Genomic DNA, 16681 nt, shown 5'->3' with positions numbered 1-16681 from the left:
AAATTTACTAAACCTCATTAAGTTGTACACTTAAAAGAAGTGAATGTTATAGAATGCAAATTAGGCCCCTATAAAACTATTTTAAAAATTCAAAATATAAGCATTTCTAGGAAAAATCATTAATAAAAATGCTACCTAAAGATTTTTTATTTTTGCTGCATTGAAGCACAAAAACTATCATTTTAATTAAGAATTCAAAGATGCTTCTGGCATCATTAAAAAGTTTGGATTGCTAGGCTTGAAAATGTCAGTCTGCTTATAAAACCTAAAAACTTCATTCAAGAGTGATAAGATGAATTACAGCATGAATTTTCCCATAAATACTTGAGACTCTCACTTGTTCTTCAAAATATACCAAAAGAAAAATCCATTGATGACTGAATGCCTGTAGCAAACTAATTCTAAAGCATGTTTTTTCCCCTTTCCTGACCACTCATATTTCAAATAGAACATGATTCTCGATCATGATTAAATGTTAAGAAAACCGGGAGGGTGGGTGATGTAAACATATACTAAGGAAAACACAAATTTTATTTTGTAATGAATTCCTCTAAAGTTTTCATTTTAAAGACAAATCATTTACAACCATACCAAAAACCATTCTTACGTGTGTTGATTTTGCCTATATTCATACATAAAAAAAGCTGACAGACTGGGTTCCAATCTCTGTGAGTTACCAAAGATGACCATTCAATCATGACTTCATGATCATCTCTGAAATAAGTAAGTGGACCTCTATAGAAGAACTGAGCATAATCAGCTCAAAAACAAAACAAAATAAAGAGAGGAATTTGTTCTAAACTCTAAAGAAAACCCAAGATAGAGCTCAGACTGCTTACAAAAAGAACACAGTGGCCGAAACCGGTTTGGCTCAGTGGATAGAGCGTTGGCCTGCGGACTGAAAGGTTCCAGGTTCGATTCCGGTCAAGGGAATGTAACTTGGTTGCGGGCACATCCCCAGTAGGAGGTGTGCAGGAGGCAGCTGATCGATGTTTCTCTCTCATTGATGTTTCTAACTCTCTATCCCTCTCCCTTCCTCTCTGTAAAATAACAATAAAATACATTAAAAAAAAAAAAAAGAACACAGTGACTTTCAAGTCAAGGAAATAAAATTCCTGGCAAGAAAGCTTTTTGATGCCAGAAAGTTTTAAAAATGATAAAATCCTTGGCTTATCAATAAATGGCCGTTATGGGTAATAGGATGCTTATACGTCTTTCTGGTGCAAAGGTTTATGGTCCTACAAGAAATTATTTTTTGTATGCTTTAAAACAAAAGCATTGCATTTATGAAAAGGTTATTAATGTTAAGAAATCCTAAACAAACTAGAAGCTAATAAGGAAAGCTAAAATGTTGAAGTTGAAAGAATATCTGGAAGACCTTACTATTTCCCAGCACTGCTGCTCCTGAAGGGCTGTCCATGAACAGTGGCAGTACTACATTACTGCTCATATTTGGAAAAAGAGGTGCCCAGTAAGAGCAGTGAGCACATGAGAAGAAATAAGACCCAACAACAATGAGCTGCAATATCTAAGAAGATTATTAGTTCAACCATTTTCTTAGATAAGGCAAAAGATTTCACAGGATTCTTGTTTTCCTTTAGCACCTATTAAAAAAGAAACAACAGGCCCAAAATGGAGTCACTTGTGCTAAGTCTCATTTGAACAACCAACACTTAATGGCAGTTTCAGCCTCTCCCAGCAGTGGAATTTTAAACCAATCAGCCTGGATTTTTTCTGATCAGCACTAGTGAGGTGACCTTCCAGATAAGACCTCTGAAGTCCCTGCCGCTAGGGCAAGGTAACCTTGTCTGTAATAATCCTTTTGTTTGTAACTCCCCTCACCCTTCTGGCTATAAAAGCCTTCCTTTTTGGACAACTCCTCTGAGCTCCTTTCTGCTTGCTAGATGGGATGCTGCCCAATTCACAAACTGTTCAATAAAGCCAATTAGATCTTCAAATTTATTTAGTGGAATTTGTTTTTTAACACACCCTAACTCTTATGCCTTAAACACTTTAAAGATTTCCAGTGGTATAAAAACATATCTCATGGATCCCTTCAAAATAGAATGGGCTTGAAAGAAATTTCAGAATCAATAAGAATTAGGATTTATGCTAAAAATAAGAGAGAAAAAACAGTCACAATAAATAGCAAAATAAACTCCCATAAATAATATTTTTGAATATTTTTAGTGATGTTACTGTACACCGTGATACATGCAGTGATCTGTAAACCTCCAAGTATAGACTGATTTGGCAAAGCCATATAAAATGGCAAGAAAGATAAGGTGTGAATAACAGCAGAATGTAGGTTAAAAATAGACAAGTAAACTATGCATTGAGAATAAATAGTAAAGCTACCACCTGTGATTCAACTCTGAGGCTTTTCCTCTGGGAAAGTCTATTTCATTCAAGTCAATATTGAAAATGTGAGAAAAACTTTTTGTTAGACTTAGATTTTGTTTTTGGTAAGAAATGTAAGGAGCTTGTTTTTGAAAATAAATCTTATTTGAATGGAAGTTCCACTGGAATTAGATTTTTTATGAATTGTAAACATTTTTCCCTCGCACCCCACCTCTTAAGCCTTAAACATTCAAGTTTTTCAACATCAAACGATATCTCACTGATGCCTTCAAAGTAGAATGAGAGATAAACTTTCAATAAATAAAATTCTGTATAGCAATTTGAATTATGAAGGACAAAAGTAGAAAAATGATATTCTTTAGAATTTCAAGAGAATACTAAAGTGCAAATAAATGCGTATACACTGAGTGGCCGGATTATCATGATCTCTGAATGTATAATAATCTGGCCACTCAATGTATATGCTTCATTCCTAAGGATCACTTCCTCAAAATCCTTAATAATGGGTCAGCTTTCAAAAGGAGATGTAGCATGACAAAGGAAAATGATAAAGAAGAAATAAGAAGGGCTTTGGTATCAGATAAAAATAGATTCAAATTATAATCTTCATACTAGATGAATGACTTTAGGCAAATTATTTAATGTCTCATATACAGTATATAATGGGGATAATAATACCTACTTTGTGGGACTTCAATGAGTTGATATATGTAAAGTATCTAGTTCAGTCTCCAGAGTTAAAGATTTTTGCTTATTTTTCTTTTCCTCTCTCCCCCTTCAAGTGACATAAAATAAAAATTGCAATTAAATCCGATCATATTGCTGGGCATGCAAGTTCTCCCCAAAATGTAACAAAAATTTAATGCCAAAAATTTATTGCTTTAAAAAATTAAGCCGCTTGTTTTACAACAAAATAACCATATTTAAACTGGCAGAATTATATCATATTATAAACCAAAGGAATAAACTAAGGTTAAAGACCCAATGCTTAGCAATATTTGATTGCAGTGGCCATTTTAAACTCTGCAAAGTAAAGCAAATCTATACTGACAAATCAAAATATTAAGAACTTTTGATCAACATTATTTCTATGGAACTTTTATAATTAACTATGTAAGTTCTAAGTTATTTAAAAGGAAACAAAAATAAAACAAGACAAGACATATTCTTAACCTTATATAAAGAAAGCATAAATATAGATTAGCTCTGTTCTAGAACTTAAAATGAAGCAAACAAAAATATTAACTAAATTTATTTAGAGGAGAGTTAGGGACTTAAATCGTGATTCTATATGTCACTAATAAGTTTTGTTAGTGTTTATCCTTTGAGATTACATAAATGGAAATAAATTATATATATATTCCTCATGTGGCTTTTGTGAACAAGGCCCATGAGTTATAGAATATTAGAGCTTAGAAGAGACCTTCAAATTCTATAGGTCTTATATCCTTATTCTAAAAAGAAAATAAAAACAGGGGTTAAGTTTAAGGTTACCCAAGGCTTGAGACAGAGCTGAATCTCAACTCTTTATCAGTCACCTGCCCTTTAAACTACTGCAGGATGCATTTCAGTAGGGATTCACAATAATGGTCTTGGAGAACACTGCTCTTTCGGCTTTTCTAACATTGATTGGTGTGTTTTGTTTCCTTTGTAATTTGTAGAGCACAATGACACAAGAGGGCACGTGGAGTGTTGTCTTGCTTGTTTGCTACCTAAAAATATTTTTTTCTTTGAAAGGAATAAAAATATAAGTTAAATACAAACACACTAACAATAGCTAATAAAAGTCTGGGCTAAGTGTCAGAAAAACAAACAGCCTAAATAAACATTTCACCTGGCACAGTTGAAGATACAATCCTATTACATTTAAATTGATTTGGGGACCTTCTGAAATGTATACTGGCCAAGGAGCAGTGAAGATATTCATACAATCCATGGTAAGAGGAGGAAGCAAAGTCAAGCTTCCAAAACAGAATTAGCACTCATCATATGTCTTTTCTCTTTTCCATCACCACTAAAATATTAAGAATCTATGCAAAGGGGATGTTAATATGATACTAAACTATTCTGAATAACAAAGCATTTCACAGAAACATTTCTTCAAAGAGGAGTTATCACTTACCTTTAACTCATTACCAATTCATGTAAAAACACTAAACTGGTGCTGGTAAGGTCACATATATCCTGATTCCCTAATCTACAACACATTTTCAGTCATTAACCTACTTAATCTCACAGCAGCATTTGACTCTACTGACCACTTCCTTTTGCTCCTACATCTCTTTACTCCCACCTTAAACATTCTCCCCTTGCACAGAAAAGGTAATTATGTGAGGTGATGAACATTTTAATGAACCTTAATGTGGTAATCATTTTGCAATACAAATGTGTATCAAATCATCACATTGTACACCTTATACTTGCACAATGTCATGTTAATTTTATCTAAATGAAGTTGAAAAAAAAAGCAACACCAAAATCTCAATAGAAAGACAACAAACTCTTTACTGCCTTTGCTTCCATGAAACCACTCTCAACCAATTTTCTCCTTCCTCTTTAGTTATATCTTGCTTTTTTTTCCCCATAGCTAAACTTCTAATCATTCTTCAGTTGTTGTGGTCCACAGAGCTCATTCCTCATCCAAGTTCTCTTCAGTCACTCAAATGTATTTCTTTAGTACCCACTACGCAGGGGTCCTCAAACTTTTTAAACAGGGGGCCAGTTCACTGTCCCTCAGACCATTGGAGGGCCGGACTATAGTTTAAAAAAAAACTATGAACAAATTCCTATGCGCACTGTGGGCCCGGGACGAGTCGGCTGCTAAGCAGGACAGGCAGCGGCACCCGGTGGGGCGGATAAATGTCCTTGGTGGGCCGCATGTGGCCCGCAGGCCGTAGTTTGAGGACCCCTGCCAGGTTAGAAACTCTTCTAGATAATTGAGATATCACTGAACAAAAGAGCTGAAAATCCCTGCTGTCTTCAAGCACACTAGTCATATAAAGACTAGTCAGACAAAAACATTAAGAATACTACATGAAAAAAGAAGACGTATGTACTACTATTTGTAATACTTTAAACAATAAAATAAAATTAAAAATACTACATGAGTAAATTATGTAGTGTGTTAGAAGGGTTTATGTGTTATGGAAAATAAATAGAGCAGAGAATTCTATAATTCTCCTTACACCACCATATTAATATATCTATGACTTTGATGATCCCAAAATTTCTATCAACCATATATCTTTTATGAACAGCAATACTCTAAAGACCTTATCACTTGAATATTTTCCAGCCATCACAATTTATAATGCCTGACACTCAACATTTGTCTTCCACCATAAGTTGTTCCTCCTCTTTTGTTAATGGCACTACCATCCATTAGTTCAGCCAAGTCAGATACCCTTAATTTAATATATCTCCTTTTTCCTTAGTTTCTAGATCTTACTTGTCACCAAGTCTTATTTATCTGCATAAATATCTCCAACATTCTTCCATCCTCACTGCTCCTTCTCTGATTAATTAAAAGTATCAATAAAGAGCAGGGGAGAGGATCAATTCTGTAGTCAGATACCTGGACTGAATCCTGGCTCCAATGCTTAATTGTCATTTGGTTTTGAACTTAACCTCTGTAAGTGCTAGTTTTCCTATCTGTAAAATAAAGACAACCATCCTATTGTTACTGTATTAAATTAGTGTGGCTGGAGGTATTAATATCAGAACCACTGACAGTAGCAGCAGCATGATTAGTTTCTAAAATAGCTTCTTAACTGGTTTCACTTTTTCTAGCCTTAATCTTCTCTAATCTTTCTCAACACCATAGCCCAAGTAGTCTTCAAAATTTACAAATCAGAACACAACAATGACCCTAAATAGGCCCCCACTGCCTTCAGCATTAAGTCCAAATGCCTTAGCATGGCAAATAATTTCTTCCTTTTTTTTCCCCCTTCTCATCTTTCCTTTGAAAAACTTAAACTGTTAAAAACATCATCATTATAGACAAGTCAGCCTGGAACTAAATTTTTCTGTGAAAGATCTTCAAAATATAAACTTCAGTTTTCTTTTTTCAATTTACAAAAAAGTCTCAGTAGAAGTTTTAAAGTTATCACAAGGTTGCCCCCCCCTCCCAGTACGTATTTCACTTTTATGGTCAAAATGTTAAATTACATTTGATTTCATTGATCACCATGGTATGATATAACACAAACTGCATTTTGAGAAATTTTGCAGCAATGGAAGCCAAATAGATGATTTTAAACAATTTCCTTCAGGTTTTTGTCACATTTCCTCTTCCTGTGAAACAAACATAAAACACCACTGTCTAACTTCATAGATTGCTATGTGTGTGCTTGCATATATTTTTGAATGTGTGTGTCTCTACCTGTCCAATCCTTTCACAAGAAAACATGGAATAATATCATATTCAAACTGGTGTTCAAAGAAAATTACTTCTGAAACATTTGGAAGATTTTTACCTGTCCAGCCAGGCAAGTAGGCTCTTGGCTGCTCCAATCAGATCCACAACTGAAGTCAGAAAGTCATTTGGCAATTTTCGGCTGGTTCTCCCATCATAATGGCCACTCCTTCTCCTCCCTGTTATAAAATTCTGTAGATTTTTGGCAGATGCATTCAACTTGTGAGAAAGGGTTTTTAGATTTTCTGTTTCCAAGCCATAATTCTGAATTATAAAAGAAAGAGAACAAATATACTTAAAGTCAATATTTTATTCATTCATCAAAATATTTACTGAGCACTTTACAAGTACAAGCCATGGAACTAGTCTTAAAAGTAACAAATGAGCCTGGCCGGTATTGCTCAGTGGTTGAGCATTGACCTATGAACCAAGAGGTCCCTGGTTCGATTCCTGGTCAGGGCACATGCCCGGGTTGCGGGCTTGATCCCCAGTAGGGGGTATGCAGGAGGCAGCTGATCAATGATTCTTTCTCATCACTGATGTTTCTATCTCTCCCTCTTCCTTCCTCTCTCTGAAATCAATAAAAAAAATTTTTTAAGTTACAAATGGGTAAGCTAGGATTCCTGGTCTAGTGGATCCAGTCAAGTGAGGATTTGGGGAAATGTCAGATAAATTACAATAAAATGTGTACTAGTAAAGTACTAATATGAACATGGATAGACGAGGGCATTATATCTTGGAACTATACCACCCAAGACAGAAAAAGATTATAAGGATCCATAAGTGTTTTTCAAAACCCAAACATAAGTTCATTTGCTTGTGAAATTCATTATTGTCAACAATTATTTTTGAGTATCTATTCTAACAGATGTGCATATTGTGATTGTAGGTGCTAGGAAAAATTCTGCCCTCAAAGTGAGCAATGTAAGCACAACCCAACAATAAAAAGAAGCAAGAAATAGATCAAAGAATATCTTTTTTTCTGTGTCCTCTCTATAATGTTTAAATAAGAAGTTTCTTTTATAATATGGTATCAGGAAAAACTCTGCTTCCTCAGGGGAACCAATGCACTTTCTCCCTTTTATAATACAAATTATTAAATTAAACTTATATTTACTTTTATCATGGTTACATTAGCTCACAGTCAAATGTGAAACACATCTAAGGCAATCATAGTGACTTTTTGGTAAGTGTATTTGTTTTCGTTTCTTTGGTCTCACTTTTCAATTTCTAGTAATGTTTATTACTTTACCCTAAATATTTTATCTACAAATTAATGCAGAAAGTGATTACAAGAAATAATGCAAACAAGCTTTTTCCGTATTCATTAGGAAAATATTATAGGATCCCCTCAAATAAACTTTAGGGGAAGATTTTAGTTACAATTAAATTTTAAAGCAGCTAATTGCGAGTTGTAAAACATCTCTAAGAAAGGCTGGCTAACTCGATCAAAGGATACGATGACTGAACTACTCAACAAAACATACATTATTGTCCCGTGTAGAATTAAAAGTATTATCACTTTATAGAAATTATAAAACCCGAAGATTTCTTTGTTTGCTTAAAGAGCTCAGAGCTTAGAGTAGACAGAGTTCAGAATGGAACAAGTCATCAGGATGCTTGGTGACAACAAATGATACAAAATGGAAGATAAAATACTAAGGGAGTAAAAAAGGGAAGCAAATGGTACATGAGTTTAGCTATATTATTAAGTCAACAACCACTAGAAGTACCTATTATTATTAAGTTAACAACCACTGGAAGTACCTATTCTATGTGAAATTTAGGTTTATTTTTTCCATAGTAATTTAAGAAAAGCAAATTTAGAGGAGATAAAAGGAGGGACTGGAGACGGTTTGGATGCATAAACATTAAATACTCCATTATGTTAAGTATGTTAACACTAAAGATTTAATAGTGATAAAAGTCTGATTGTTCTTTGCTGAGAATTTACATTTTTACAAAAAGAACATCTTTTTGGAGCCAAGGATTTGTTTTTTTAAAATTATAGAATTTTCACTGCTTAATTTAAATAGCAATATTTTCTCTCTCAAGTTAAAAGGTTTGGCTTGCACAAATAAAACAACATTCTATTCAAATTCTATTGCACCTGAGCATGGATTATCTGTGAAACCTTTGAAAGATTTAATGCAGATTGTCACTATATTAAGAAGGAAATCTTTGTATAAGTTTATAAAAAGTACTCTCTAATGACTAGATAGAACAATTTGCAGTTATATTAACTAAATGTAAATATTTCTGAAGTCCTTAAAATATTTTCAGATGTTTTCCTGTGTTAAAGCATTTTCCCTGAAGTATAACAATGTTTGCATTTTTGCATACTAATGATTTTAATGAGGAACTTTTTATTTATAAACAAATTATAACATTTTCTTAGAGAAGCTCAAATTATAATAGTTTATTAGAGAGGAATTGATTAGATTCTAATCAATCAACCTGGTAATGGTTTAACTCTGTAGTCATTAGCTTCCATAAAAATTAATTTAAATTATATTTATCTATATAAGCATCTCAATAATAAAAATCTGAAGGCAAAGCAAAAGTACTTTGAAAACTTCTACATTTAAGACAGTATTAATTTTATTTTTAATACAATTCAAGAATTAGGGAATAGAAAAGTCCTCTGGACAAAACTTGGAAAGATATCCTGAGAAAGCCTCCAAACTTGGAAACCTACTGAAAAAAATATCCTACATGGAGAAAAGGTGAAAAATGAGGAGGATAGAAGAATGTAGAGGCAAGAGATAAAAGATCAGTAAAAAACTGAGAGGGAAATACTTAAAACTGATCCTAGTTAACAAATATAACTAGTTAAACTAATAATTCAAAAGCATTTTTTCAATTCTAGAAGTTATAAAAATAGGTTAGAATCTTATTGTGGTACTATATTAAGAAAAGGATGGATTAACTGACCACTCAAGTTAATTTTTGTCCTCACAATTGTCAATTCTAAGTAGCTCAAAATCAATTACTGTCAACACAAATATCTTCCTGCTATTTCTTTCATGAAAGAGGATAGTGTGTTGTGACTTGCTAAGTTACCAGTAAATTACACTCCCTTGCCTATCATGTAAACAAGCATCCTATCTAATAAAAGATTAATATGCAGATTGACCATCACTCCAACACACAAGATGGATGACCCCATGTGGTCAAAAATCCTGCTCCCCATGTGGACACAAGATGGCCACCACAAGATGGCCAGCAGGGGAGGGCAGTTAGAAGGGACCAGGCCTGCAAGGGAGGGCAGTTGGGGGCGATCAAGCCTGCAGGGGAGGGCAGTTGGGAGGGACCAGGCCTGCAAGGGAGGGAAGTTGGGGGCGACTGGGCCTACAGGGAAGGGCAGTGGGGGGGACCAGACCTGAAGGGGAGGGCAGTTAGGGGTGACCAGGGCTGTAGGGGAGGGCAGTTAGGGGCAAACAGGCTGGCAAGGGAGCAGTTAGGCATCAATCAGGCTGGCAGGGGAGTGTTTAAGGGGTGATCAGGCTGGCAGGCAGAAGCGGTTAGGGGCAATCAGGAAGGCAGGCAGGCGTGCAGTTGGGAGCCAGCAGTCCTGGATTGTGAGAGGGATGTCTGACTGCCCATTTAGGCCCGATCCTGATGGGATAGCGCCTAAACGGGCAGTCGGACATCACTCAAGGGGTCCCAGATTGGAGAGGGTGCAAGCTGGGCTGAGGGACACCCCCCACCCCCATGCACGAATTTCGTGAACCGGGCCTCTAGTCCTAGCTAATAAAAGAGTAATATGCAAATTGACTGTCACTCCAACGCACAAGATGGCTGCTCCCATGTTGGTCAAAGATGGCTGCCCCCATGTGGACATAAGATGGCCACCACAAGATGGTCAGCAGGGGAGGGCAGTTGGGAGGGACCAGGCCTGCAAGGGAGGGCAGTTGTGGGCAGTAAGGCCAGGAGTAGAGGGCAGTTGGGAGGGACCAGGCCTGCAAGGGAGGGCAGTTGGGGGCGATCAAGCCTGCAGGGGAGGGCAGTTAGGGGTGACCAGACTGGCAGAGGAGGGAAGTTGGGGGCGACCAGGCCTGCAGGGGAGCAGTTAGGCATCAATCAAGCTGGCAGGGGAGTGGTTAGGGGGTGATCAGGCTGGCAGGCAGAAGCAGTTAGGGGCAATCAGGAAGGCAGGCAGGCGAGCATTTGGAAGCCAGCAGTCCTGGATTGTGAGAGGGATGTCCGACTGCCCGTTCAGGCCCAATCCTGGATCGGTTCTGAACGGCAGTCGGACATCCCTCGAGGGGTCCCAGATTGGAGAGGGTGCAGGCTGGGCTGAGGGACCCCCCCCATGCACGAATTTCATGCACCGGGCCTCTAGTCAGGTAAATAAAGCAATTCTTTGCTTTTGGCCACAGGTATGTACTACCTCAACCTTATAAAAATACAAGTTTATTCATTACAGACTGGCTTTTCACTGGATATGCATGGAAAAACTAGGCATCACTATTGTTATAGAAAAGACTACATAAACAAGTTTGAACATAAAATGTATTCACCTACTTTCTTTTCCTATGTTACCTATTTGTTCATATACTTGGCCAATAAGATGTCTGCCAGGAATCTTTTGTGACTCTGGACTGATTCAACATAGCCTGTCTAGTCTTAAGGAACCAGTGTTAATAAGTTCATACTGCTCTTTTCTTTGAATTATATGCATGCAAAACCACAGAGAAGAAAGGAATAATGGAACACACTTAACATTTTAGTGGCAAAGTCTCACTAAACACACAACTAAAAATATTCAATACTGACACCACATATTTTACAATGTCAATGCTATTTTAGTCAGAGCTTCTCATTTGAATGTATCATGTAACAGGTGTTTAGGTTTCATAATACTTTGCTTTAAAAATGAGTGAGTCCTAAATAGATTGCTTTAATGAAGTTTTTTAGAAATTATTTTGAGATGAATGAACCAAGCAATTATATTGCAAAGAAACAAATCCTAGCAATTGCAGACATCAAAAATTTCCTGCAAAATGCCTACCTATTATATGAAAAGTACACAAAGAATGAAATGCAAACTATTTTTATCCTGTCATAAATGATTTACTATACTTCCAGATAAAAGGTGTATTGTCAGAATATAAATTAAGGGCTATGCATTAAACTATATATAGTTTGTTTATGCTTTACTATTAAGCATATTAAATAAAAGCATAACAGCTTGAAAGAGTTCATACACCTCCAAATCATGAATAGCTTAATTCTTTCTAGAATAAGATGGTACAAACAATATAGTTGGTGCTTAATAAATACACTGAGTGGCCAGATTATTATGATCTCTGAACGCATAATAATCTGGCCACTCAGTGTAGATCCTATATAATAAAAGGCTAACATGCAAATTGTCCCCTCCATCAGGAGTTCGACCAGTAGGCAGGCCGGCCAACCACCCATGTCCCCTCCCCCTAGCCAGGCTGGCCGGACCCCACCCATGCACAAATTCATGCACCGGGCCTCTAATATATATATACACACACTGAGTGGCCAGATTATTATGCGTTCAGAGATCATAATAATCTGGCCACTCAGTGTATATACTGCATAGATTCATAAAAATTAGCTGCCAAACATTTATTCCCATCAGGAATAACTAAGACAAGGCAGATGAAAATATTCCAAAGCTTAAAAGAAGCAAATGAATTTGTTAATTACTCTGTGTCTTCTTATACTAGAACAGCTACTTCAGTCAGAGATTCTGTAAGCAAGAAAAAAAAGATTCTCTGGAGAAAGGCAGATAATTTTATCCAGTAAGATAACATTAATTTAATATCCTCTATGTGCTAAGCACTGGACAGAAAGCATATTGGAGGAACAAAAATCTAAGCAAAGAATTATCATGTGGTACAAAGTATAAGTTGCCTTTCTTTCCATCACTTCCCACTGTACACCAGCCAAATAAAAATTCTCATTTCTCTATGAACACTCCATAGTCTTTCACAATTGTTTTTACATATGATATTTCTTCTGCCTACATAAATTTCCCCAACTTTTTTGTCTGGTGAACATCTTCTCATCCTGAAAGTCTCAATGCAAAGCCCACCTACACTTCCTGGATCCCCTAGTAGTGTTCATCATTTCCTTCTGCACTCCCCTGGGATTGTCTTTAAATCTATATTATCTTTCCATGACTATCGTCTTCTTTACTAGATAGCATACATCTTAAGGGCACAGATTATGCCTTCTTCATCATTGTATTCCCCACTGTAGCACTGTTTGAACATGAATATATAGGTGTTGAAAGAAGAAATAAGTACAGTTGATGTAAGAAAAAGTACAAAAGCCAGCAGAATCATTAGTTTCAAAGAGACAAGACAGTTCCTCATTCACAATAGCAGAATTTCTGGTCTAGTCACCTCAGCTTGTTGATGTGGGATCTCACCTCCTGATTTTATAATGGCATGTAGAAGTAAATCAGAATTCACTGCTCAGTAATTTGCTTTATATTCACTGGAAAACATCTGTTGCATAAACTGGAAGATATCTGCACTTCCAACTTGCTGATATATAACCATTAAGCAGTGAAAAGGAAGTTTAATATTTGACCTCTCTGGGGAATGTAAGCAATTTATTGCTGGATAAACACAAAGAATGAGTTTACTCTTTGTTGTGTTTTTTTTTTCTGTGTTAACTTCCAGAACAGGTCAACCACATAATGAAGTTTTCCCAAGAAAATGATGTAATACTATGGTGTTTAAACCCACAACTGTAGAGGGATTAAAACTTAGAATTTGAAGGGATTTACCATAGCTCCAGAGCTCAAACATCAAAATGGTCTGGACATATGTCTCTGATGTCATCCTTTTAAGTTAAGGTCAGCAGAGCTTGTTTGGGAGCCAAACTCCAAAGCCTACAGGTCTAGACTCTCTGTAGGTAATACTGCAATCATCAATCTTCCTTCTTTAAACTGGCAGTGTACGAGCCTAGCACTCGAGTGGCTCACCTATATGAAGCTCTACTTATAAGACATACATACACCCTGGACTTCGAACTCTGACACACCCAACTGCTGCTATTATAGAAGATGTGGCAAATAGGGGACTGCTGGATTAGATGCTCATTTCCAAACCACTCTATTGCACCTTCATGGTCACTCTGACTCAGATTTGGAGACCAGCATGCAAAAGCACTGTGGACCCACCCTTACCTTACCCCAAGGACTCGTCTATTTCATACATAATTTTTGTGATCTGATTCATACAAGGGATAGAGTGTACATGTGTGTTCTGGTCTGAATTTATTTATCTTATCTCAGGAATAGGGAAATAAGAAGATTGCCAGACTATTATGTAAAAAATGTGTCAAGACTCTTTCATTGATACTTTCCAAAAATATTTATTCAGCACCCACTCTTGTCTGGCACTTGTGCTACATGCTAGCTGTTCAATAAACAGTGACTTTCCCCACATAGCTTACAGTCTAATGAAGAAATGGATATTAAAATGATAAACACTCATATATATCTATAATTAACAGATGGCATGATGGTTAAGATAGAGAATAACATTGGAGGGTTAATTTTAGAACAGACATGGGTGGAAGAGTGATCAGGAAATATATCTTTGAGGAGATGATAATTAAGGTAAGACTGAAATATATAAGTGGGAATTGCTATTCAATGAATATGGTTTCAGACTCTAGTCTTCTTTAGAAACTGCTTTCAGTCTGCTCTTTTTCCCCCTTGCTTATCCAATTCGCTTTTTTGTGTGAACTTTGATGACATTATTGATATTCTTTAATGAAAATAGGATTCCCTATTGCTTTTGTGACAACTCTTTAGTGGTTGTTTTCATGCTTCTCTGACCACCCCATAAGCCTCCTCTGCAACTTCTTCTTCCTACTCAGCCAGAGTGCTGAGTGTGGAGCTGTGTCCTTTGTTTTATATATTCTAGAGGCCCTCCCCTCTATCTATGGATTCTATCCCTATATTCTTGAGACTCCAAAATTTGTATATTCAGACACTTTTCAACTTCAAACCCATACGTCCATCTCTGATTAGTATTTCTTTCTCGATAACTCAGATGCCTCAAATTCAACAAATTCAAAACTTGATTTATATTCCCACCTAACACTATTCTTGCTGCCATTGCCTATGTCCATTACTACAAAATCATCGACTCTATCTCTGCAGCTAGAAAAGATGGAATCTTTCTCAACTCCTTCCTTAATCTTACCCTCATATTCACCAGCTCTTCTCTATTCCTGTTGCATATCCATCCTTGGTTCAAGCCCTACTTATAGCCTGAGTAGATTATTTTAAACATTACCTAATTATTCTCCCCATCTTTAGTTTATGCCCACTTTATTCCATCATTTTCATTACCATTAGTTACCTTTTAAATACAATTATTTGATTATTCTTGCATGGTTCTCCAATGCGCACATTAGGAAGTACAAATCTCTTACCATGATGTTATGCTTTACTGTCTGGCCCTATCTTTTCCCCCCTCACGTAATTTTTTTAATTAAATATTTATTGTTAAAAGTATTACATATGCCCCCCCACTGATCCATTTTAGCCAGCCCCCACCTCTCCAAGGTCTTCACCATTCTATTGTCTGTGTTATGCATATATGCATACAAGTTCTTTGGTTGATCTCTTCCCACCCACCCACCCTTTCCCACCTTCCCTCTGAGATTCTGCAGTCTGCTCTATGCTTCTGTGTCTCTGGATCTATTTTGTTCATCAGTTTATTTTGCTCATTATGGCCCTATCTTTTCATGCCCAATTTCCTCTACTGTTTCCCCACCTATTTTTTTGTCATCCCAAATAGCTTACCATTTTTCAAACACACCAGGCAAGCTCTTTATTCTGTGTGCATGTATACATGTTATCTACCTAAAATACCATTCCCTCTGTTCCTCCATCTACCAAACACATGCTCATTCATACTCCATGAGGTTTCTTAAATATTATCTCTTTTACAATATAAACCCATCTATTTTAGGCAAGCTAGTTATTTTCACTTCTGTGCCCCCATCATATTTAGCACATACTTCATTTTAGTAATTATACTATAGTAATGTGATTATTTGTATGTCATTCTCTAGGCTTTTCAAGAGAGTAGAAACTAGAACTTACATCTGACACACACTGCTGAGTGTATTAACTGATTTTTAAATTATGTTTAATTATCCACTCATTCCTTATTAAACATCATCATCTTAATAATACTTATTATTTACTGAATGCCTACTGTGTGTCAGGTGCTGAATTAGGCACTATACAAACACTATTTCATTTGCTTTTTACAACAACATCAAAAGGTAATTGTTATTATCTCTGTTTTAAATAAAATAACTAAGGCTATGGTGAAATTATTTCCTCATAAATGTCAATAATTTATGTAGCCAAATTTCAATCCCAGAATATTATAAGACATGTTCTTTTTCAATGTAGTTCTACACCTTCACAAATATGTGGAAAATGTAAAACAAATCAGGTTATTGTCATCTTATCTAACATGGAAAAAAATCTATGTTCCTCTCAGAATATCTAATGTACTAACAGAATCTCGCAGGATTATTTTGACATTGCTTTATCTTCTCTAATTAGGTATTGCTCTTTTAACATACTAAAAGTAACCATACAAAGTACAATATTCCATTTTCATGGATGCATACATCAAGAACATGTAAATAAGTCGATTGAAGAATAATTTTTCTAAAATAGGATTAATTAGCCCTGACTGGTTTGGCTCAGTGGATAGAGCGTCAGCCTGCAGACTCAAGAGTCCCAGGTTCGATTCTGGTCAAGGGCATGTACCTTGGTTGCGGGCACATCCCCAGTAGCGGGGTGTGCAGGAGGCAGCTGATCGATGTTTCTCTCTCATCGATGTTTCTAACTCTCTCTCTCTCTCCCTTCCTCTCTGTAAA

General features: G+C 36.2%; 1 protein-coding gene across 8 annotated transcripts in view; it reads right to left on the bottom strand.

Moving 5' to 3' along the window:
- CNKSR2 (connector enhancer of kinase suppressor of Ras 2) overlaps window positions 1-16681 on the bottom strand; it is a 271774-nt gene that overhangs the window by 207536 nt on the left and 47557 nt on the right. For all 8 annotated transcript variants that reach the window (XM_080653010.1, XM_080653014.1, XM_080653011.1 and 5 more), the window contains exon 3: window positions 6837-7039. In XM_080653010.1, the coding sequence (XP_080509136.1) occupies window positions 6837-7039 (203 nt within the window). The remainder of the gene's footprint in view (window positions 1-6836; window positions 7040-16681) is intronic.

This window comes from Plecotus auritus (genome assembly GCF_963455305.1).
Source record: "Plecotus auritus genome assembly, chromosome: X".
NCBI classification, from domain to species: Eukaryota; Metazoa; Chordata; class Mammalia; order Chiroptera; family Vespertilionidae; genus Plecotus; species Plecotus auritus.
The sequence above is the reverse complement of the archived record's forward strand: the minus strand, read 5'-3'. Positions and strand labels throughout refer to the sequence as shown.